Source organism: Podarcis raffonei, chromosome 14, assembly GCF_027172205.1.
Source record: "Podarcis raffonei isolate rPodRaf1 chromosome 14, rPodRaf1.pri, whole genome shotgun sequence".
NCBI lineage: Eukaryota > Metazoa > Chordata > Lepidosauria > Squamata > Lacertidae > Podarcis > Podarcis raffonei.
The window spans coordinates 44,052,598-44,074,427 of record NC_070615.1 but is presented as its reverse complement, the minus strand read 5'-3'; the positions used below and the strand labels follow the sequence as shown (position 1 = coordinate 44,074,427).

Genomic DNA, 21,830 nt, shown 5'->3' with positions numbered 1-21,830 from the left:
TGTCTCTAAGGCTAACCTCCCTCACTGGGTTGTTGTGCTGCTGAGCTATGTGGCCCCTGTCCTTCCTTGACGGACAGTTCAGTCAGTAGAGCACAAGACTCTTAATTTTAGGGTTCTGGGTTCAAGACCACATTGGGCAAAAGATTCTTGCCCAGCAGTGGGTGGGTCTAAATGATCCACGTGGTCCCTACCAACTCTACAATTCTTTGATTCTACGATTCTGTCAACTTGGAAATCTGTCCGCCTACGAATGTTGTTATTGCAAAGTCACATTACCAAACCCCCACCAGAAACATTGTTTCTGCGAGTACAGTCGCACCTTTGATCCCAAACGCCCTGGAACTCGGACATTTTTGCTCCTGAACAATCGAAACCCGGAAGTGATTGTTCCGGTTTGTGAACGTTCTTTTGGAACCCGAATGTTTGATGGGGCTTCTGCCGCTTCTGGTTGGCTGCAGGAGCTTCCTGCAGCCAATCAGAAGCCACAATCTGGTTTTTGAACAAATCTGGAATGGAGTCTGTTCGACTTCCAAGGTGCTGCTGCGCTGAAATGGCCGCCTTAGTAACCCCTCAGCCTCTGAGGTGAAAATAGGGAAGCATCCTAGGTTTTGTCTATACATGAATTTATTTCCATATACATTTGAATCATCTTCAGTTCCATGTTTTCCTCAGCTGGTACAACCAAGAAGCAGAAAAGGGGATCCTCCTTTATGACTGTCTCCAACTTCTATAGGGTAAGTCTCACCTGGTAAGAGAATGTTTAAAATTTTATTTTTTACCAACAACCAAAACACAAACAGTGAAACCTCCCAGGCGGCTGGTACATTGGGTATACATAATCATTAATAACATATTCAAATCAACCATATGTACAATTTTATATATGTTAACACTCCTCCATCCACAAGGTTTACTTAACTTTTAACATTTTAATTGCCCCAAATTGTTCAAACCTACCCAAAGAATTCAATTTCTTCTCAAACCAAGCCTCCTCTTTCTCACTGACCTTAAACCCTTTCATTCTGTGTATCTTCACAGTTAGATATTCTAAAATTATAATATTATTCAGTTTTTTCCTCCATTGGTTCACCCCTAACCCTTCTGCATTTTTCCAGTTACTCGCTATAACCTGTCTGGCTGCTGTTACCATCAATTTTACCCATTTACATTCCTCTTTTGTTTGTAACTCAGTGCTACACAGACTAATAAGAACCATTAATTTAGCTATTCCCACCTTCCTACCCACAATTTCCGATATTTCTATACCAATCTGTTTCCAAAATTCATTAACTAAATTCTCACGTGGTAAGGGAACTCCACTTCTGTCATCGGCATCAGTGAATAGCCACGTGGCACTTCTTTTGCTTCTGTGGTGTGTGTGTGTGTTGAGAACCAGCCAGAAACCCAGCAACTGGTGTGGTGACCTACAGTCATGGAACAGGGATGTTTGGCTCTGGCGGGCCTTCAGGATTGCTGGAAGGAAAAACGAAAGCATCCCTACCAGGCCAAGTTCAAGGTATTACCATCAGTGTATCAATGGCAGCCCTCCACTGCTTTGTGAGATATCTTCAAGAGAAAAAAAGGCTAAGGAATCAACCCTACACAAATCCAGAGTGAAGACCCTAAGATGGTTGGATGGCTCCTTGTACGCCTCCTTCTATCAACTCCTGCAGCTGAGCTGGTGCCAAATGTCTTGCTCTGTTTTCCTTTGGACCACATCAGCCAGGCAGAGTGGGGCGTCTTGTCATCTGGTCAGCCCAGGAGCTCCATGTACACTGCCCAGGTTTGTGCCCTAGAGAGGTTACTTTGGTTCTGCTAACGTAGCAGTTTGACTTCACCCCTGGAGGCGCACTCCATTGTCTCTCGAGAAAGACAGGCGCCCACAACAACCAAGCCCTTAACAACGTGGGACTGGTTTACCTGCGAGATCACCTGGCACCATGCCCACTCGGCTGCTTCTGTCTGGCACAAAGCCGGCACTGTGACAAATGTCACAGGATACCTGTTTAGCATTTGTAAGAAATTGATTCGTGTGGCAGCACCCGCCCTTCGAAATTCCCTGCCTATTGATCCCAGGCAGGTGCCTTCACTGTACACTTTTCTGCACCTGCTAAACACATTTTTCCTTAGACAAGTCTGCCTGGATATGTAGAATGCTGATGCGTGCCTTAATCTGATTTTAGTTTTTCTGAATGTTTTATATAGTTGTTTTTAACAGTTTTCACCAGTGAGTTTACATTTTTGTGTAAACCACCTTGAGGTGTCTTCTTCTTCTTCTTCTTTGCAATCAAGCAGGATATAAATTTTATGAAATGAATGCAATATTCTCCCCCTGCCTGACTACCCTCCTGTTTCATTTCCTCTTCCTGTTTCAGGAGCAGCTGAACAAGCTGATGACCACTTTGCACAGCACAGCCCCTCATTTCGTCCGCTGTATCGTTCCAAACGAGTTCAAGCAGTCCGGTACGGAGCTTTGCTGTTCTTCTTTCCCTTTTAAAAATTGTAAATATAAAAAAGGTCCAGTCGTGACCGACTCTGGGGTTGCAGCACTCATCTTGCTTTATTGGCCAAGGGAGCCAGCGTACAGCTTCCGGGTCATGTGGCCAGCATGACTAAGCCGCAGTGCATGGAAACACCGTTTACCTTCCCGCTGGAGCGGTACCTATTCATCTACTTGCACTTTGACGTGCTTTCGAACTGCTAGGTTGACAGGAGCAGGGACCGAGCAACGGGAGCTCACCCCGTCGCGGGGATTCAAACCGCTGACCTTCTGATCGGCAAGCCCAAGGCTCAGTGGTTTAATCCACAGCGCCACCCGCGTCTCATAGGTATATAAGGAGGGCTGGTTAAATAACCATTCAGCACACTGTAAATAACAAACGAAAGAGGAGGAGGGAAGTCATCGGTTCTAGGCCAGATAATTCTTTTAACTCGTTTATTTGATCGTACTTCTGTACTGCTTGTGTTCCAAGGAATGTCACCAAGCAGTTTACAAAAGTAAAATGCATTTTAAACCAATCCTGCAGTCTAACAGGGCAAGAAGAAGTCCAGTCCTAATGTTGTAGGAAACCCCGAGAAAACAAACAAGCAGTTACTAAAATAATGAATAAGGTCATGCATCCTCTTCCGTTTTTTTCTTTCCAGAAAGATGCAGCAGCTGTCCTTTCCTATCAGACACATGGCCCTTTCTTGCACAGATATAATGGCTGTTTAGAATTTGGGGTGCTGCTGTTATGAATGAGTTAAGTTGACTTATTCAGATCAGCAGCACCCCGAATTTTAAACAACCATTTGGGCAGAAGAGGAGACATTATTTTTCCCCTCAGTCTTGTCCCAGTTGACTTGGGAAGGGGGGCGGGTGACTGCATTCAGGCTGAAACATCTTGTTCCATGGAGCATAGTCCAATTGGCTTGGTGAATTGCCACAGGAAGCAAAGCATCCAAAAGACTAGCTCACGGAGGCTCTGATTCTAGACCCTTTCCCTCCAGCGCTCCACCATTTGCTTGAGCGCCTCTTCTTTAGTTTTCAAGGTAGCACCCTAATTCACTCAGCCCTGACTGAGCCAGTCTCGTTCCAAGCAACAGTCCCGCAGCAGTTTTTGCTCTCGCAGCCATGAAATGGAAACGTCGCGCTCTGTCTTTTGCAGGTGTGGTGGATGCGCACCTGATCTTGCACCAGCTGGCCTGTAACGGCGTTTTGGAAGGTATCCGTATTTGCCGGAAAGGTTTCCCCAACAGGTTGCAGTACCCTGAGTTCAAGCAAAGGTGAATATAATCATCAACAGGCCATGCATTTTTAGGATGGGGATGGAATGCCTGTCGCTCTCCTGGTGTTGATGAGCTACAACCCCACCTGGCCTGGTCATTGGCCATGTTGGCTGGAACTGCCAGTTAGATGATGAACAACCAGACTGATCAAAATTCTCCTCCAGCCCCAGCAGAGCTACGGATGAAGTGTTTGTTGCACCCACTTCTCAGTAGTAGCTGCTAAGGGGGTGCAGGTGTCGTGGACCGATTGGACGCAGAGGAATGGTGGGAGGAACCAGCTGGTAAACGCCCAGGGGGGAAAGGTTCAGAGCCAGGAGAGGGGTGGTGGGATGAGGAGGAGCGGTCAGAGGGAGAAGAGAGAGAAGCTTGGGTGGAGGAGGTGTTGGAAGCTGATGAGGTAACAGGCCTTAGTGAGCAGGGAGAGTCTGTGGCAGAGAGAAGGCCAGAAACAGAGGCAGAAGCTAAAGCAGGAGAGGAGGGAGGCCAAGGGGCAGAGATGAGTCAGGTTGGGGAAGAGTCCTGGGTGTCTCCTCCTGCTGTGACAACCTCCCCTCTGTCCTGGTCTCCCAGAATCAGAATAGCAACAACAACAACAAGAACAATAATAATAATAATACTTTTATATTTATACACCGCCCATCTGGCTGTGTTGGCCTAGCCACTCTGGGTGGCTCCCAACAAATAACAACAACAACAACATCAAACATTAATAGTAACCATCAGATACTATATGAAATGTCTCAGGAACTTTAAAATAAGCAACTTATATCAAATAAAGCAATATTCAACAATCCTTTAGAATCCAATATCAAAGAGTAAAATTAAGCATCAGGAAATAATAATTAAACAGTTTATACTTACCAATTACAATAAAGAGTTACTAATTTATAATCAATAAAATAACAGGAAATCACAATGCATAAAATACCACAAAACATACAAAACCACGCAAAAGGATCAGATTGAGAAACTAGAACACACAACCCATAAAATTATCTTTGAAAGCTACCCCTGAGCTACTCTCTTCCCAGCTGCTTCTCAGTGTCATGGTCTGGGGCTGGAGGGTGGGGCAAGGCAGGTGGAAAAGACATTGCCTGCAGAAAGTCTCTCTCCCCTCAGAAGAGGCCTGAAGAGGGCGGAGGAGAGATTCGTGATATGTGCAGGCGCAGTCTCTGGCTGCTTGGGGAAAAAACCCCTTGGAAGATGGGGATTTAGGCGTCTGTGGGGGACCTTCAGTCTCTGCAGCTGGTACATAGGAGCAAGTCTTACTGGAGTTGAGCTGCTCATTCGGCCTGACGCTCCTGCGTTGATGCTGTTTTTGCTAATAAACTCCAGCTTGCTCCGTGTGATTTCCTGCTGGCTTGGTCCTGCCAGAAGGAGAGGCGTTGTGGCTCTCCAAGCATCCGAACCCAGCAGAACTTACCACGAAAGAGAAGAGAGGGCTGGGGGAACTCAGTGTGGTGAGATGCATGGCAGCAGAATTCATCCCATGTCCTGCCATGATGCACTTCAGGCCTTATCCCTCCTCTCTCGATTAGCTCCCGTGATTGGCTGGGTTGGGGAGCTGGCAGAGCAAGGCTGGTGCCCATCTGTGTTGCCTTACTGGCTATTACTCTCCCCCAGCACTTTGCTTAGCTGTTCTGTGGCCCACCAGCCACCAGATTGTGGTTCTTGAAAGTTCTCAGTGGCCGCTTGTGTCTTTCTCTTGTCAGGTACCAGGTGCTGAACCCCAATGTGATCCCTCAGGGATTTGTGGACAACAAGAAGGCCTCAGAACTTCTCCTGGGATCTCTGGACCTGGGGGAGAATGAGTACAAAATTGGGCACACGAAGGTACGGCAGGCTTCAGTCTGGCCTTACTGTTCCTTTTCTTTCTTTCTTTCTTTCTTTCTTTCTTTCTTTCTTTCTTTCTTTCTTGGTTTTCACATATTACATTACAATAGAGATATACCAAAGCCAACACCATCCCCTCATAAATTTACATTTACATTTCCTCAATCCATCATATTATTCTTTTCTCCTTCCTCCCACTCCCCTCCGCCCCCACTCGATTTCCTCCACATTATACAATTTACAATAATCATACCATCTTCTCAGATCATCTGTATATTCTTATTGTCTTTTCTTATCATTCATTACTAATTTTTCTTCCATCCAGCACTTCACATTTTAATCTAGGCATATTAGCGTATCACTTTTTGAGCAATATTTTGCCGTATATTCATCAAAACATTTCCACTCCTTTTTTTAATTTTTGATTCGACTGATTCCTTATTATAGCAGTTAATTTTGCCAAAATTAAATATTCATTTAGTTTACAAATCCAGTCCTCCTTTAAGGGTATAGTTTGTGACTTCCTCCTAGCAGCAATCACTGTTCTAGCAGCCTTACTGTTCCTTTTGAGGGGAGCGGTTCCCCCCCCCCCCCGTCCGTGGCTTCTTGTAGAAGAAGTGGTCTCTGTATCCTTCGAGATCATATGTGAAACAGAGCTTTGCAGGGTGAGCTGGCGGTGCAATCATTCTCCTGCAGTGTCTTGACGGGCGTGCTGCTCCTTGCTTTCAAAGGTCTTCTTCCGCGCTGGAATCTTGGCCAAGCTGGAAGACATGCGAGATGAGCGTTTGGCAAAGATCATGACCATGCTGCAATGCCGGGGCCGGGGCTTCCTGATGAGGATTGAGTTCAAGAAGATGCTAGACAGGAGGTGTAGTAGTAATAATAATAATAATAATAATAATAATAATAATAATAATAATTTATTATTTGTACCCTGCCCATCTGGCTGGGTTTCCTCAGCCACTCTGGGCAGCTTCCAACAAAGATTAAAAATACATCAAAATGTCACACATTAAAAACTTCCCTGAAGAGGGCTGCCTTCAGATGTTTTCTAAATGTCAGGTAGTTGTTTATCTCTTTGACATCTGGTGGGAGGGTGTTCCACAGGGCGGACGCCACTACCGAGAAGGCCCTCTGCCTGGTTCCCTGTAGCTTTGCTTCTCGCAGTGAGGGAACCGCCAGAAGGCCCTCAGCACTGGACCTCAGCGTCTGGGCAGAATGATGGGAGTAGAGACGCTCCTTCAAGTATACTGGGCCGAGGCCGTTTCGGGCTTTAAAGGTCAACACCAACACTTTGAATTGTGCTCGGAAATGTACTGAGAGCCAATGTAGGTCTTTCAGGACCTGTGTTATGTGGTCTCGGCGGCCGCCCCCAGTCACCAGTCTAGCTGCCACATTCTGGATTAGTTGTAGTTTCCGGGTCACCTTCAAAGGTAGCCCCACGTAGAGCGCATTGCAGTAGTCCAAGCGGGAGATAACCAGAGTATGCACCACTCTGGTAGTGCTTGTAGCTTGTGTGCTGGGCCTGGCTAGCACAGTTCAATGTGGTGCCAGTGAAGGGGCTCTGTGAGCCAGGAAACCCCAGCCCAGTTTAAATCAGGGGATGGGGAACCCCCAGTTTAAACTGGGAGATGGGGAACCCCCAGCCTGCAGGCCTAATTGTGCTTGGCGAGGGTCCTAATTAGGTCTGGCAAAGCCATTGCCCTCCAACACACACACCCCTGCCTCTGGCTGGATGCAGAGGAATGTTGGGGGGCACCAGCTGGGGAACCCCCAAAGGGAAGAAGGCTCAGAGCCCAGGGATTGATGGCGGGTCGATGATGAGCGGTCAGAGGCAGAAGAGGGAGCAGGAGGTGTCGAAAGCTAAAGAGGTAACAGGGTTTAGTGAGCAGGAAGAGGCTATGACAGAGAGCAGTCCAGAATCAGAAGCGGAAGCTGGAGAGGGGCAAGAGGCAGAGATGAGATGGCTGCTAAAGAAGGCAATGGGTCTCCCCCTCCTGCTGTTACAAACTGCCCTCCCGCCTCGTCTCCCAGGACCAGAAGAGGTATGCAGAGGGCAGAGCAGAGACAGACTTTTGGCAGAGTCTCAGAAAGCTTGGGGAAGACCCAGGGAAGTAGGCATCTTAGGGAGCGGTGGGAAGGAGGGGACCTTCAGTCCTCGCAGTTGCCTCATTGGGGCAAGACCTACCGGGAAGAGTTGCTGTTGTCACTAGGCCTAGTCTCCTGAGTTTTGTTTCTTTGAATAAAGAGTTAATGTCACTGACGCCATGTGAGTTATCACTGACCTGCAACTGGCCCCCGTTTCAGACACGGTCCCATATGTCAGTGTTTCTCAACCTGTGGGTCCCCAGATGTTGTTGGACTACAACTCCCATCATTCCTAGCTAGCATGACCAGTGGCCAGGGATGATGGGACAACAACATCTGGGGACCCACAGGTTGAGAACCTCTGCCATATGTGATGGCAGGTAAAGAAGTGGCTTAGCTCAGCATCACTAGGGAGTTCCCCACTAATGGGCTGTTCTCGGTAGCGATCAGCTGATAGGTACTGTGAGCAGCCCCTGTATTGCTGGCCCCAATCAGCTGATTGGCACCGATGGGCAGGCCATTTGAGGTCGCCTCCGGATCTCGTGATGGTGTCAGGTGATGGACAGGTGGGTGGCTCCACCCATCTAATAATGTAGTCCCATTGTAGGTGGGGGGTGGTAAGAATCTTCTGGTTGGGTTAAATCAAGGGGCAGGGAACCTAGGTCCCTCCAGGTGATGATGGACTCTGCAACCCATTTTTCCTTTCCATTGCAGGCTGGGCCTGATGCTTATCCAGAGGAATGTGCGCAAGTTCTTGCAGATGCGGTACTGGGGCTGGTGGAAGCTGTATAACAAGGTGAGGCCAAACAACCCAGCTCAGCATTGTGGGTCCAGGAGGGGAGGAGCTGGCTTGGTGACCGGGGCAATTCTGGAAAACAAGGAAACAGGAGGAGAATCTATCAGCCCCTTTGTTTGATGCTAAGGAGTCCCATTGTGAGTTTCGGTTAATTATTGACAAGGAAAAAGGGAAGGAGCCGTTTCCCACCTGAAGGAACACCCTGAAAAGAAGCTGGGGTTTTGCAGTACAACACGGGAGCCATGTGAAGTGCAAAATGTATTTTTTAAAAAAAAATTGCACTGCTTCATGAAAATGCCTTAGAGATTTATTTCCATTAAGCAGTTTATAAATTTCATTAATTAACCAAAATAAGAGGTTTCCTTTCGTTCGTTTCTATATTTAAAAATAAACAGGTATGTGGTTTTTCAGCAGAGAGACCCCAAAGCAGCTGACCATAAGTAGTTAAAATCCAACCTGAAAAACCCAGAATGGCTTGGATCTAGAGATCCTGTGAGCAAAATGCTGGTGGAATTGGAAGGAAGGCTATTCCCCCCCCCCGCTTAATCCCCGCCCCTGCGCTGTAGTGTTATATTGAGGGAGATTCTTGTTATCTCAAGGAGCTTGGGATAGTGCCCACTGTTTGCTGCTCACATGCCCCCATAATACTTAGAAATCCTTCATGTCTGGGCCATTAAGTGACTCATTCTGTTTATGCCATAACCTCGTAGTTTCTCACGCCTTGTTCCATTGAGTTGGCACTGTGTGAGGATGTTAATCTTTTAAGATAAGGCTGGAATAAAGCACCTGGAATAAGGGAGTTGTTTCTGTCAACTTCCTGCCAATATTGGTTAGTCTTTCACCCTGGTGGGCAATGGATGTGCTACCCAAACACCAGCTACGGCTTATGTAACAGCATCAGTTACTTTGGTTGGAATGGATGTACAGTATAGTGTTGCAGGAATTTATGTATAGGTTGGAAGGGGGGTTGCCCCTCCAGCAGATATCATGCACATGCAGCCCACTACCACAATCAGCACAATCACTTTTGTGACTTTTGTGATTTGTCCCCACAAAACACTTCATCACAGTTTCTTCCTATCTATTCAAAGGGCCTTTGCTGCACGATACCAAATGTAAGAATTCACTGATAAATATATCTATGTACTGGCTCACTGGGAAAACTTCAGAAATTCATATAGACATGTGAGCTCAGCTCCTCAGCAGCCCCTCTGCCTGAGTGATAACCCCTGGCATCCTGATACCTGAGTGCCGGACAGGTAGCTATTCCAGAAATAACAAACCCAGATGAAGACAAAAGGGTGTGATTAACTTGGCTGGGAAACAGGGAAATGTAAATACCTCTTTTGTTACACTTGATGGGTGTTTGGTGGAGGGCAAGGAGAACCATGGGGCAGGGTCCAGGATGCTCAGATTACTGCCACCAGACCTCCCCTTTCATGATGTACCCATGATGTATTAGTGATATAGTTTGGGGGGGGTGTAACATGGGGATTAGCAGCTAATAAAAGTTTGGGTTCTCTTTTGTTTGGGGCTTCCATCTTGTTCCACCTTGTGGCAGGTGGGAGTCCTGTGGCGACAGTCTTCAGTAAAGACCAAGCCTACTGGCTGCTGTTTTGCTCTGGTATTCCTGGCTGGTGTCCTTGTTTTTTGTCCAAGGGAGCCCTCAGATTTCTCCGTTAGCAACAGAAGCCCCCGAAACACATTTGTTAGGGAGAACTGCTGCACAGGCTGGACTTCGGAAGTTCTGTGCACCAGTTACCCCTCCAATACCATCTCCAGGCTTCACACCTGTTGTTGACAAAGTCCCCAGAAACCAAAGACCGAATAAGAGAATAACAGTGCTTTGTAGCTTCTATGGGCTATTTAATAAAATATTTAGCCTTCATCTGAATGTTCATTGTGTTCCAAATCATAAAAAATGCCTCTTTGGCAATGCCTACATCTCTCTCACATCTGTTCCAGAAGATCCCATGGAACAAAGTAGGGGGTGATGTTGGTTAGGGGAGGAACTGGCAAAGTTCACCTTTCTCTCTCTCCACGCCCCCCCCCCCATCAGAAGGACCCTCTGCTGGATAAAATATCCTTCTGCAACAGGAAGGAACTTGACCGTTTGTGGAAGAGCAAGCCTGGATCTAAGAATTTTGATTTCCTGAGTTATTATGGCAAGGCAGGGATGGGCAACCTGCCTGCCCCCCCCCCCATGCTCACTTTGTGGCCCCGGGTCCCCTTCTCCATAGGTCAAACCTCTGCTGAATGTGGCCCGGCAAGAGGAGGAGATGAAAGCAAAGGAGGAGGAGCTGAGGAGCGCCATGTCCAAGACGCAGGAGCTGATGGACCGTGTCAAAGAGCTGGAAGAAAAGACAAACACCCTTAGCCAGGAGAAGAATGACTTGACCATCCAGCTGCAGGCCGTGAGTCACCAAAACACTTTGCAGGGCAGGGGTGAGAAAGCTCTGGCTTGTGGGACCAACATGGCCCCCAGGCCTCTCTAGCTGGCCCTTGGAACTCTCCCCGGGCCACACCTCCAATCTGTCTTGCACCACATCCTCATTTAGTGTTTATGCTTGGCTGGAATGTGACTTTGAACTCAAGTAAGCAGTTCGAAAGCACATCAAAGTGCAAGTAGATAAATAGGTACCGCTCCAATGGGAAGGTAAATTGCATTTCTGTGTGCTGCTCTGGTTCGACAGAAGCGGCTTAGTCATGCTGGCCACATGACCCGGAAGCTGTCTGCGGACAAACGCCGGCTCCCTCGGCCTATAGAGCGAGATGAGCGCGCAACCCTAGAGTTGGTCACGACTGGACCTAATGGTCAGGGGTCCCTTTACCTTTAAGGTAGTCTCTATGGGAGTACGTATATTGTATTTAATTATGGGGTATCAGAGTTTTTAGGGGGCTAACCGGGCTGGGATAGATGGGATAGCAGGCTTGTTGGTTTCTGAATGTCTGACGTAGATTTTCAGTTTCGTTGTTCTGTATGGGACAATGACAATAAAGATTATCGTATCATGACAAAAATGTTTTCGCCCTGGGTACCACCTGACCTTGCTACGCCTCTGGTCCAGCTGTGATGGCACTGCATAGCCATCATGGCTGGTAACCATTGATAGCCCTCTCCTTCATGAATTTATCTAAATCCTCTTTTAAAGCCACCCAAATTGATGACCGCCTCCTGTGGGAGTTGAACACTGAATCTTCCAACATTCAGCTTCATTGAAGGGATGTGGCAGTAGCATCCGGGAAGAACTGGTCCTTGGGTCACCATTTGCCTGTCCCCTTTCAGGAACAAGAGAATCTGATGGATGCTGAGGAACGCCTGACCCAAATGATGAAATCCAAGATGGACCTGGAGAGTCAGGTCTCAGATATGAAAGAACGCTTGGAGGAGGAGGAAGGTGCAGCTGCGTCTCTGGGCGCCAACAAGCGCAAACTGGAGGGAGAGCTCAATGATCTCAAGATGGACCTTGAGGGCCTAGAAACCACCCTCGCCAAGACAGAGAAAGAGAAACAGGTAAGTCTTCCTTGAACCTGGCGCCAAGCGGGAAATCTATTTTGGACATCCTTTCTCGATGCAGACTCTTGGGTTGCTATTGGGTTGGGGGGAACATGTGGCTTTTCGACAGTTAATAATTTCTGCCTAAAACATCCAAAGAAGGAGAATGGATAAGGTTCAGTGCCAGAGATTTGAGTTTTGATCTTGTGGGATCCTGATAAAATGGCAGGTTCCCTCTTTTGGTTGGCACCTGGTCTTGGATTTTGTAACGGCTAAACAAGCTGAGTTGTGGTTGGGCCTACATTAATAGGTCTCCCTTCTCCCCTCCAGGCTTTGGACCACAGAGTCAGAACCCTGACCACGGACCTTTCGGCACGGGAAGACGCTGTCACCAAACTCCAGAAGGAGAAGCGGGCTCTGGAGGAGTTGCACCAGGTAAGAAAGCCCAGTCACAAGCTGTACCATAAAGACAAAGCAGAAAAAAAAGATAAATATAGCCTGCCTTTCCAAGGAAATCTCTCTCAGGAGACCTTGTGCCACATCTGCATTATACATTTAATTCACTGCTGTACCACTTTGACAGGCATGGTTTCCTCCAAAGAATTATGGGAAGTGTAGTTTGTTGCAGGTGTTTATTAGGAACAATTGTCACTTAAAATGCAGATGAATTTTCCTGATTATTATTATTATTATTATATAATGAAACTGCAAATTGCTGCAGAAATGTGGGAACTGAATTCAAGATTGGAAAAATGAGCAACTGAGAGAAATGAAAGGGACCAATTTGCCCCACCCTACCAGGAAGGGGGGGACACGGGTGGCGCTGTGGGTAAAACCTCAGCGCCTAGGACTTGCCGATCGCATGGTCGGCGGTTCGAATCCCCGCAGCGGGGTGCGCTCCCGTCGTTCGGTCCCAGCGCCTGCCAACCTAGCAGTTCGAAAGCACATCAAGTGCAAGTAGATAAATAGGGACCGCTTACCAGCGGGAAGGTAAATGGCGCTTCCGTGTGCTGCGCTGGCTTGCCAGATGCAGCTTGTCACGCTGGCCACGTGACCCGGAAGTGTCTGTGGACAGCGCTGGCTCCCGGCCTATAGAGTGAGATGAGCGCACAACCCTAGAGTCTGGCAAGACTGGCCCGTACGGGCAGGGGTACCTTTACCTTTACCAGGAAGGGGAGAGAATGTGAATCCCCATCAGGATGTTTCCAACTCCTGTGCTGTGTCTATTGGTGTGTGTGTGTGTGTGTGTGTGTGTGTGTGTGTGTGTGTGTGTGTGACTTCTGTCAAAATTTCTAGAGCCAGAAAAAATTCTTGGATGGCCAGATCAGATCAGATGGCCTGATCTCAAAGAGGAATGCCTCCTGGCTTCTCTTTAGTTCCCTTTGGCCATGACAAGTTTCCCTTGTTCTCCGTCTCTCCTTAGAAAACTCTGGACGACCTTCAGGCTGAGGAGGACAAAGTGAATCATCTCACCAAAAACAACAGCAAACTTAGCACCCAGATACATGAGGTCAGTACCGATTGGCCGACTGGGGTGCTGTCTTGATCTGCCATTGGGCTACGGCACTTGTCATGCGAATAACGCCTCGAGATTCTACACTGTCCCGCCCTATGCGCAATGGATATGTGACTGGAAACCATGTGGCAATAGCAAAAGCGCAGGTGTGTGTGTGCGCATGCGCAGAGGGAGGGGCTTGTGACCTCCAGGAGCCCCAATAACATATAGTAGATTTTTTTTTAATGAAATATTTATTAAGCTTTTTTAGAATAATACGGTAAAAATGAAAAAGAAAATAGAAAAATACAAAATAAAAACAGTTAAAAACACACACATTTTCTGTTACTTCTTTTCCTTTAACTTATTTCCCGGACCTCTTCATACCTCCCTTTTTTGTATCCGCTTCAATTTATTGGTTCAGCAAATCCTTACCATTAAATTTTAACCCATTTATAACCCTTTTTTCATATCTCTTAGAGCATTACAGCTGGAAACCCCTTAATTGCTATCCAACATCATTCTATCATTCATTAATTTTACAATATTTCTGTAGATAGTCTTTAAATTTATTCCAATCTTCTTCCACCGACTCTTCTCCCTGGTCTCGGATTCTGCCAGTCATTTCTGCCAATTCCATGTAGTCCATCACCTTCATCTGCCATTCTTCCAAAGTGGGTAGATCTTGTGTCTTCCAATATTTTGCAATGAGTATTCTTGCTGCTGTTGTAGCGTACATAAAAAAAGTTCTGTCCTTCTTTGGCACCAATTGGCTGACGATGCCCAGAAGAAAGGCCTCTGGTTTCTTCAAGAAGGTATATTTAAATACCTTTTTCAGTTCATTATATATCATTTCCCAGAAAGCCTTAATCCTTGGGCACGTCCACCAAAGGTGAAAGAACGTACCTTCAGTTTCTTTACATTTCCAACATTTATTATCGGGCAAATGGTAAATTTTTGCAAGCTTGACTGGGGTCATGTACCACCTGTATATCATTTTCATAATATTCTCTCTTAAGGCATTACATGCCGTAAAGTTCATACCTGTGGTCCATAACTGTTCCCAGTCAGCAAACATGATATTATGTCCAACATCTTGCGCCCATTTAATCATAGCAGATTTCACCGTTTCATCCTGAGTATTCCATTTCAACAGCAAGTTATACATTCTTGACAAATTCTTAGTTTTGGGTTCTAACAGTTCTGTTTCTAATTTTGATTTTTCCACCTGGAAGCCAATTTTCTTATCCAAATTATATGCCTCCATTATCTGATAATAATGAAGCCAATCTCGCACTTTGTTTTTTAGTTTCTCAAAACTCTGCAATTTCAATTTGTCTCCTTCTTGTTCCAAAATTTCCCAATATTTCGGCCATTTGTCCTCCATATTGAGCTTTTTCTGGGCCTTTGCCTCCATCGGTGACAACCACCTTGGAGTTTTATTTTCCAGTAAGTCCTTGTATCTTATCCATACATTAAACAATGCTTTCCTGACAATATGGTTTTTGAATGCTTTGTGTACTTTATGTTGGCTGTTTGCAGTTTAGTAGCGCAGAGAGCTTGCTGGGGAGACCATGCATTAAAAAGAAAGGACTCAAAAATAACTTAAACAAGGTTTTAATAAGAAAAACAAAAACTCCTTTTACACTAAATACATTAACAACCAAACCAGACCCAACCACCAACCCATCCCCCAGGGTAATGGGAGAGCTAGGTGCTGCTCCTTATATACTACACCCAAATGCTGACACACCTTAATCAAATACAACTCAGCAGCACCTGCTACATTTCACAGCTGTAAAGCTGGGTCTCGTTATCTTACTCTGGCCCTTGCTGTGGCCCCTTAAAGACATACACATCGGGTGCAACAATGATGAACCTTTACATTTAAAGAAACCATTCAACATTTCCCCTGCGGTTCATCATTGTGGAACAAAAACATAAAGCATACTTTGTACATGTCTTTCATGTGTAACCTTTGGAAGTGCTTTAGTAAAAATGTCCGCAATTTGATTGTCACCTGGAACATATTCAAATACAATCATTTCGTCAGCAATTAGTTTCTTTACAAACTGTAAACGTAACCGTAAGACTCTAGTGCGCTGCGTATTGGTCTCTGAACACAGGATAGCAAGTCCGCTCTGGGAATCAAGGTAAACTTTTACTGGTAGTGTTACTTGCATCTGTAGGTCTGCAAATACTTGCAGATACCATTCTACATCACGAGTGGCCTGAACGCATGCACATAATTCACTCTCTGTTGTGGAGAGACAAATAATGGTTTGTGTCTGGGACTTCCATTCAAATGGATAACCGTTATAACAAAACACCATACCAGACACACCCCTGCAATTATTTTGTTCCACTGCATGAGATGCATCGCAGAAAATTTCAAAACCTTTGTCAATACATGTTGTAAACTGCAACCTATAATGTTTGGTGTGTTTAAGGTACATTACCACTCTCTTAAGAGCAGATAAACATTGCTTAGTGGGCTTTTCCACATTGTGATGCATCTTTTAACAAAAGCTTAACTGTTTCATATGTTACACTTGGTGAATAACACAAATCATAATCTTCGCCAGGAATTTGTTGAAAACCCCTAGCAACTAATCTTGCTTTGTACCTTACAACTTCATTTTTGTCATTCATTTTAACTCTATAAACCCATTTTGAATCAATAAGTCTCATATCTGGGGTTTGTGGTACAAGAGACCAAGTGTTATGCTCTTTTAAAGAAGCTATCTCAGAGTTCATAGCTTTATACCAATTTGCAGCTTGTTGCTTAGGTAATTTCTGAACATCATTGTAGCTTTTTGGCTCAAAAACTGCCTTATTGGCATACACAGTATTAAAATGTTCATCTGCAAAACGTTGTGGCTTCTGTCTCTTTCTATCTGAACGTCTTAGTCCAGAAGGAGAGTCAGACTCCTCAGACTTAATGGGACTAAGTGAACCACTAGTTTCAGGTTGTAAATCATTGTCAGATTGAAGAGATGCCTGTAAGCTAAGCTCACGATCAGAAAACTCAAGAGAATCTAACCTCCCCTCGGGTGCTTGTGACTTTAAATCATCAAACAAATCAGATTCAACGGACTTTTTGTCTTTTTCCATTAATTCAGAAGCACCATTTCCTGCTGCTGCTACTTCTTCCTCTTCTTCCTCAGTATTATCTATACCATCAGTATCTTGGAAGACAGCAACTCCATTCCAATTTACAGTTTGTATCATGCTTCTGGTAATATGAAATTTGCCAGTTGCTGGTATGTAAATTCTGTACGCCCCCTGCTGGTAGCCCATTAATTTTCCCTGAACACTACGCTCACCCAATTTCTGTTTAGCGGGATTATGCATAATTACATCTGAACCCCAAATGCGTAGGTATTTCAGATTAGGGCGTTTTTTAAACAGCTTCTCATAGGGGGTGACATCTAAACCAGAATGATAACTGCGATTTCTAACATGACAAAAGGCATTAAGCTCTTCAGCCCAAAAGTCTTTGGGCAGATTAGCATCGTGCAGATAAGTTTTAACCCCTGCCTGCAGGTCTCGCTGCACAACTTCAACAAGCCCATTTTGCCAGGGACTTCGGGGGCAAGATAACTCATGAGTAGTCCCCTGCGCTTCCAGGAATTTCTCAAAATCCTCAGAAACAAATTCCCCGCCCCGGTCAGAAAACAGGTTCTTAATTGGTTTGTTAAAGTGCGTTTTTACCCAGTGGCAAAAAACTTTGTACTTCTCAAATGCTTGGGACTTCTCAGCTATTGCATAAGTCCAACAATATCTACTATACTGGTCTATCAGGGTAAGCCAGTACTTAGAACCTCCTAATGATGGTGGGAGTGGCCCAACTAAATCACAATGTACACGCTCAAATGGCTCAGTTACTTTCCTATCTGAGCATCTACCCTTGCGTGCAACCTTAATCTTATTCTTGCAACAGGATAGACATTGCATAAAGAATTTACATGGTTTTAAGTTGAGGCCATTAACAATATTCTTTGTCTTAATTATATCAGCAAAATTCAGGTGTCCCAGAATTCTGTGTGCCTCATGGACACACCCGGAATGAGGCCTTACATTCCTCAACCCCTGGCTTGACTGTGCTGCTCTGCAATTTATAGGCGATTGCGAGTAGGTGCGAAAATACAGTCTATATAAACCATCAGATTCCCGGGCATATAATAGACGTTTGTTCCCATCGAAAAACTCACACATTGACTTTAAGAAACGCACAGTTATGCCTTGACGAGCAAAACACCTTACTGATAATAAATTGTCCACTGACGGGCAGTAAATGCAGTTCGCTATCGTAATGTTTAAAGAGTCAAGTTTGACAGTACCCCTGCCAAGCGACTGCAAGACTTGTGAATTGGCTAAATGTACATTACCAATTTCCTCTTCGAAAGAAATAAACAAGCTTCGATCGTTGCAAACGTGCTGAGATGCTCCTGAGTCAATAATAAAAGACTTCCACTTGGCATCTTTAATTCTTTTACGATCTGTTGTCCGAGCATGAAAAGCTCGCGGCTCGTTTCTGTCTTTACAGTGCGATGTCGGCTGCTGGGCTGACAACCGTGACTGACGAACAGAAACAGGCTTGGGAGTACTTTGCTTTCTTTTGGATCTGCAGTCCTTTGCAAAATGTCCTTGCTTATTGCAGAACCAACAACGCTTTGCAGCTTTAAATGCAGTTGTATCACCACAGGTTTGCATATGGCGTTCCTCATTACTTCTGGAAATAGGAGTGCTTATGGCACAAGCCTCCCTTCTGTCCAACTCGCCCATTAATCTTGCCGTCACCCCTTCCACAGTTAATTGTGCTGGTGGAACGGCAGATATCTGGCTAGCTATGCCATCAAAGTCCTCATTAAGGGAACATAGAATGATAAAAACATACTGAATATCAGGTATGTCCATGTCCCTTCGAATTAATTCGCCGCGTATTGCCTCCAGACGTCTCAAGTGTGCTGCCAAATCACCACCAGGCTGCAACTTCGTCTGGTACAACTGCTTGAAAAACGTCAATGCAGATGCTGACTCTTTTCTAACATGCACTGCTGCAAGACTGTCCCACATTTCTTTGGCAGTTTTCTTATTTCTTATATAGACTACTTGCTGGTCACTGACTGCCAAATTAATTATCGCCCTGGCTTTTGCATCTCCTTTCGACCAAGCATTAGTCACAGGGTCAGGAGGGTCATCAGTTACATAGGTCCATACTTCTCTAGAGGTCAAAAGCGCCTCCACCCGAAAAGACCATAAACTATAGTTCTCATCTGTTAGCTGTGGGAAGACCAGAGCCTTCTCAGCTTCAGGAACCCGGTCAACCATTCTGGAACTCTTCCAGACCCACAGAACTACACTAACAGGAGAAGGAGTTTTCAAACCTTTCTCAGAGTCCAAAAATATGCAGTCATCCACTCAGCAGCTGGGCCCATAACCAAAGATGTTGGCTGTTTGCAGTTTAGTAGCGCAGAGAGCTTGCTGGGGAGACCATGCATTAAAAAGAAAGGACTCAAAAATAACTTAAACAAGGTTTTAATAAGAAAAACAAAAACTCCTTTTACACTAAATACATTAACAACCAAACCAGACCCAACCACCAACCCATCCCCCAGGGTAATGGGAGAGCTAGGTGCTGCTCCTTATATACTACACCCAAATGCTGACACACCTTAATCAAATACAACTCAGCAGCACCTGCTACATTTCACAGCTGTAAAGCTGGGTCTCGTTATCTTACTCTGGCCCTTGCTCTGGCCCCTTAAAGACATACACATCGGGTGCAACAATGATGAACCTTTACATTTAAAGAAACCATTCAACACTTTAACCTTGTCATACCATAAATATGCATGCCATCCAAATACGTTGTTAAAACCTTCTAAATCCAAAATGTCTGTATTTTCAAGAAGTAGCCATTCTTTCAACCAGCAAAAGGCTGCTGATTCATAGTAAAGTTTAAAGTCTGGCAGAGCAAATCCACCTCTTTCCTTTGCATCAGTTAATATCTTAAATTTTATTCTGGGCTTCTTGCCCTGCCAGACAAATCTAGAAATATCTCTCTGCCACTTCTTGAAATAATCCATCTTATCCACAATTTGCAATGTCTGAAACAAAAACAACATTCTAGGCAATACATTCATTTTTATCACAGCAATACGACCCAACAGTGAAAGCTTCAAATTTGACCAAATTTCTAAATCTTTTTTCACTTCCGTCCAGCATTTTTCATAATTATCTTTAAATAAGTTCCCATTTTTGGCTGTCATATTAATCCCCAAGTATTTCACTTTCTTAACCACAGTCAAACCTGTCTCATTCTGAAACCTCTCTCTTTCAGTCGGTGTTAAATTTTTCTCTAAAACCTTGGTTTTTAGCTTGTTCAGTTTAAATCCTGCCACTTGACCAAATTCTTGAATTAATTCTAAAACCCTTTTAGTACTAGATTCTGGCTCCTGTAACGTCAATACTAAGTCATCTGCAAATGCTCTCAGTTTGTACTGTTTGGCTCCGACCTGTATACCTTTAACCAGCCGGTCCCTTCTAATCATATTCAGCAAAACCTCCAGGACCGATATAAAAAGCAGTGGGGAGATTGGGCACCCCTGTCATGTCCCTTTTTCTATCTTAAATTCTTCTGTCACCACATTATTTACAATTAGTTTACCCTTTTGTTCAGAGTATATTGCACCTATACCATTTTCAAAACCTTGGCCTACCCCCATCCCCTGTAGGTTCTTCTTCATAAAACTCCAAGAGATATTGTCAAAAGCTTTCTCCGCATCCACAAATATCAGAACTGCTTTAGTGTTTATATTCACTTCTAGTTTTTCCAAAATATCAATTATATTCCTCAAATTATCAGACAGGTGTCTTCCCGGGAGAAAGCCCACTTGGTCTTTATGAATCTCTTCCATCAAAACTTTTTTCAATCTCTTGGCCAAAATGTCTGCAAAGATTTTATAATCCACATTAAGTAACGATATAGGGCGGTAGTTCTTAAGCTGAGTCTTTTCAGTCTCTGTTTTAGGTATAAGTGTAATGTACGCCTCTTTCCATGACTCTGGTGCCCTTTTCCCTTCCAAAATTTCATTGCAGACTTCCTTCAAAGGTTGCAATAACCACTCTTTCAAGGATCTATAATATCTAGAAGTCAGCCCATCCGGTCCTGGAGATTTACCCAGTTGCATACTTTGAATGGCACCTTCCACTTCCTGTTCAGATATTTTATAGTTCAACATTAATTTACTTTCTTGAGAGATTTTTTGTAGTCCATTTGTCTTCAAAAAATGGTCTATGTCCATTTCTTTCTGTGGCCCTTGCATGTACAATTGTTTAAGTACCTCTGGAAACAGTTTCTAATCTCAATTGGGTTATGTATATTCTTTCCTTCCACTTCTAAGTTTGTGATAGTGTTTAATTTTTGTCTTTTTTTCATTTGCCAGGCCAACAATTTCCCACATTTATTAGCTGATTCAAATGTTTTTTGTCTCATTTGTTTAATTTTCCATTCTATTTCCTGATTCATCATTTTCATATATTGTACTTGGTATAATTTTATTTCTCTCAGAATCTCCTGAGACTTTGGTTTTGCTCTCAATTTCTTCTCGCTTTCTTTTATTTTCTCCAAAATTTTATTTTTCTTCTCATTCTGACTTCTCTTCTTTATTGCATTCTGTTGTATCAAAAACCCTCTCATGACCGCTTTGCTTGCGTCCCAGATTACTCTTTTTTCTACATTAGTGTTCATGTTTATTTCAAAATAGTCTCTCAAAGTTTTTTGGGCCTTTTTATATACTTCTTCATCTCTAAATAAGGTGTCATTCATCCTCCATCTGAAGGATCCGGTTGATATTTGTTTCATCTCCATCCTTACAGCGTTGTGGTTGGAGCAGGTTTTTGGGCAGATTTCTACTTTCTTTATCTTTGGTGCCATTCCTCTAGTTATCCATATTTGGTCAATTCTAGTCCATGTCATCTTGGCTTCAGAAAAGAAGGTTCCCTCTCTTCCCAAGGGGTTCTTTGTTCTCCAAATGTCAACTAAGTCCAAATTGTCTGTCATCTCAAAAAATGTTTTCGGCAGTCTACCATCCTTGGTAACTACCTGTCTTTGTGCCTTATCCATGTTTGTAGATACTACTCCATTCATGTCCCCCATCAAAATCAAATTGTAATCCAAATAGTCCAGTAAAGTCTCATGCAACTTTTTAAAGAATTCAGATTTCCCCTCATTCGGTGCATAAATTCCTACAATCAAAAATTTCTCTCCTTGTACTTGAATTTCAATTGCCAAAAATCTGCCTTGTTCATCTTTAAAGATTAATTTCGGTAATAGTCTCTCCTTTGCA

The 21,830-nt window shown here is 44.4% G+C and overlaps 1 protein-coding gene across 1 annotated transcript in view; it reads left to right on the top strand.

The window, feature by feature from the left end:
• The window catches only part of LOC128401536 (myosin-16), a 69,189-nt gene that overhangs the window by 21,213 nt on the left and 26,146 nt on the right, over nucleotides 1-21,830 (top strand). Inside the window, exons 16-25 of the mRNA XM_053364701.1 lie at nucleotides 673-734; nucleotides 2,376-2,463; nucleotides 3,648-3,765; nucleotides 5,481-5,601; nucleotides 6,333-6,469; nucleotides 8,404-8,485; nucleotides 10,726-10,899; nucleotides 11,772-11,999; nucleotides 12,312-12,416; nucleotides 13,405-13,491. Of these exons, the coding sequence (XP_053220676.1) occupies nucleotides 673-734; nucleotides 2,376-2,463; nucleotides 3,648-3,765; nucleotides 5,481-5,601; nucleotides 6,333-6,469; nucleotides 8,404-8,485; nucleotides 10,726-10,899; nucleotides 11,772-11,999; nucleotides 12,312-12,416; nucleotides 13,405-13,491 (1,202 nt within the window). The remainder of the gene's footprint in view (nucleotides 1-672; nucleotides 735-2,375; nucleotides 2,464-3,647; nucleotides 3,766-5,480; nucleotides 5,602-6,332; nucleotides 6,470-8,403; nucleotides 8,486-10,725; nucleotides 10,900-11,771; nucleotides 12,000-12,311; nucleotides 12,417-13,404; nucleotides 13,492-21,830) is intronic.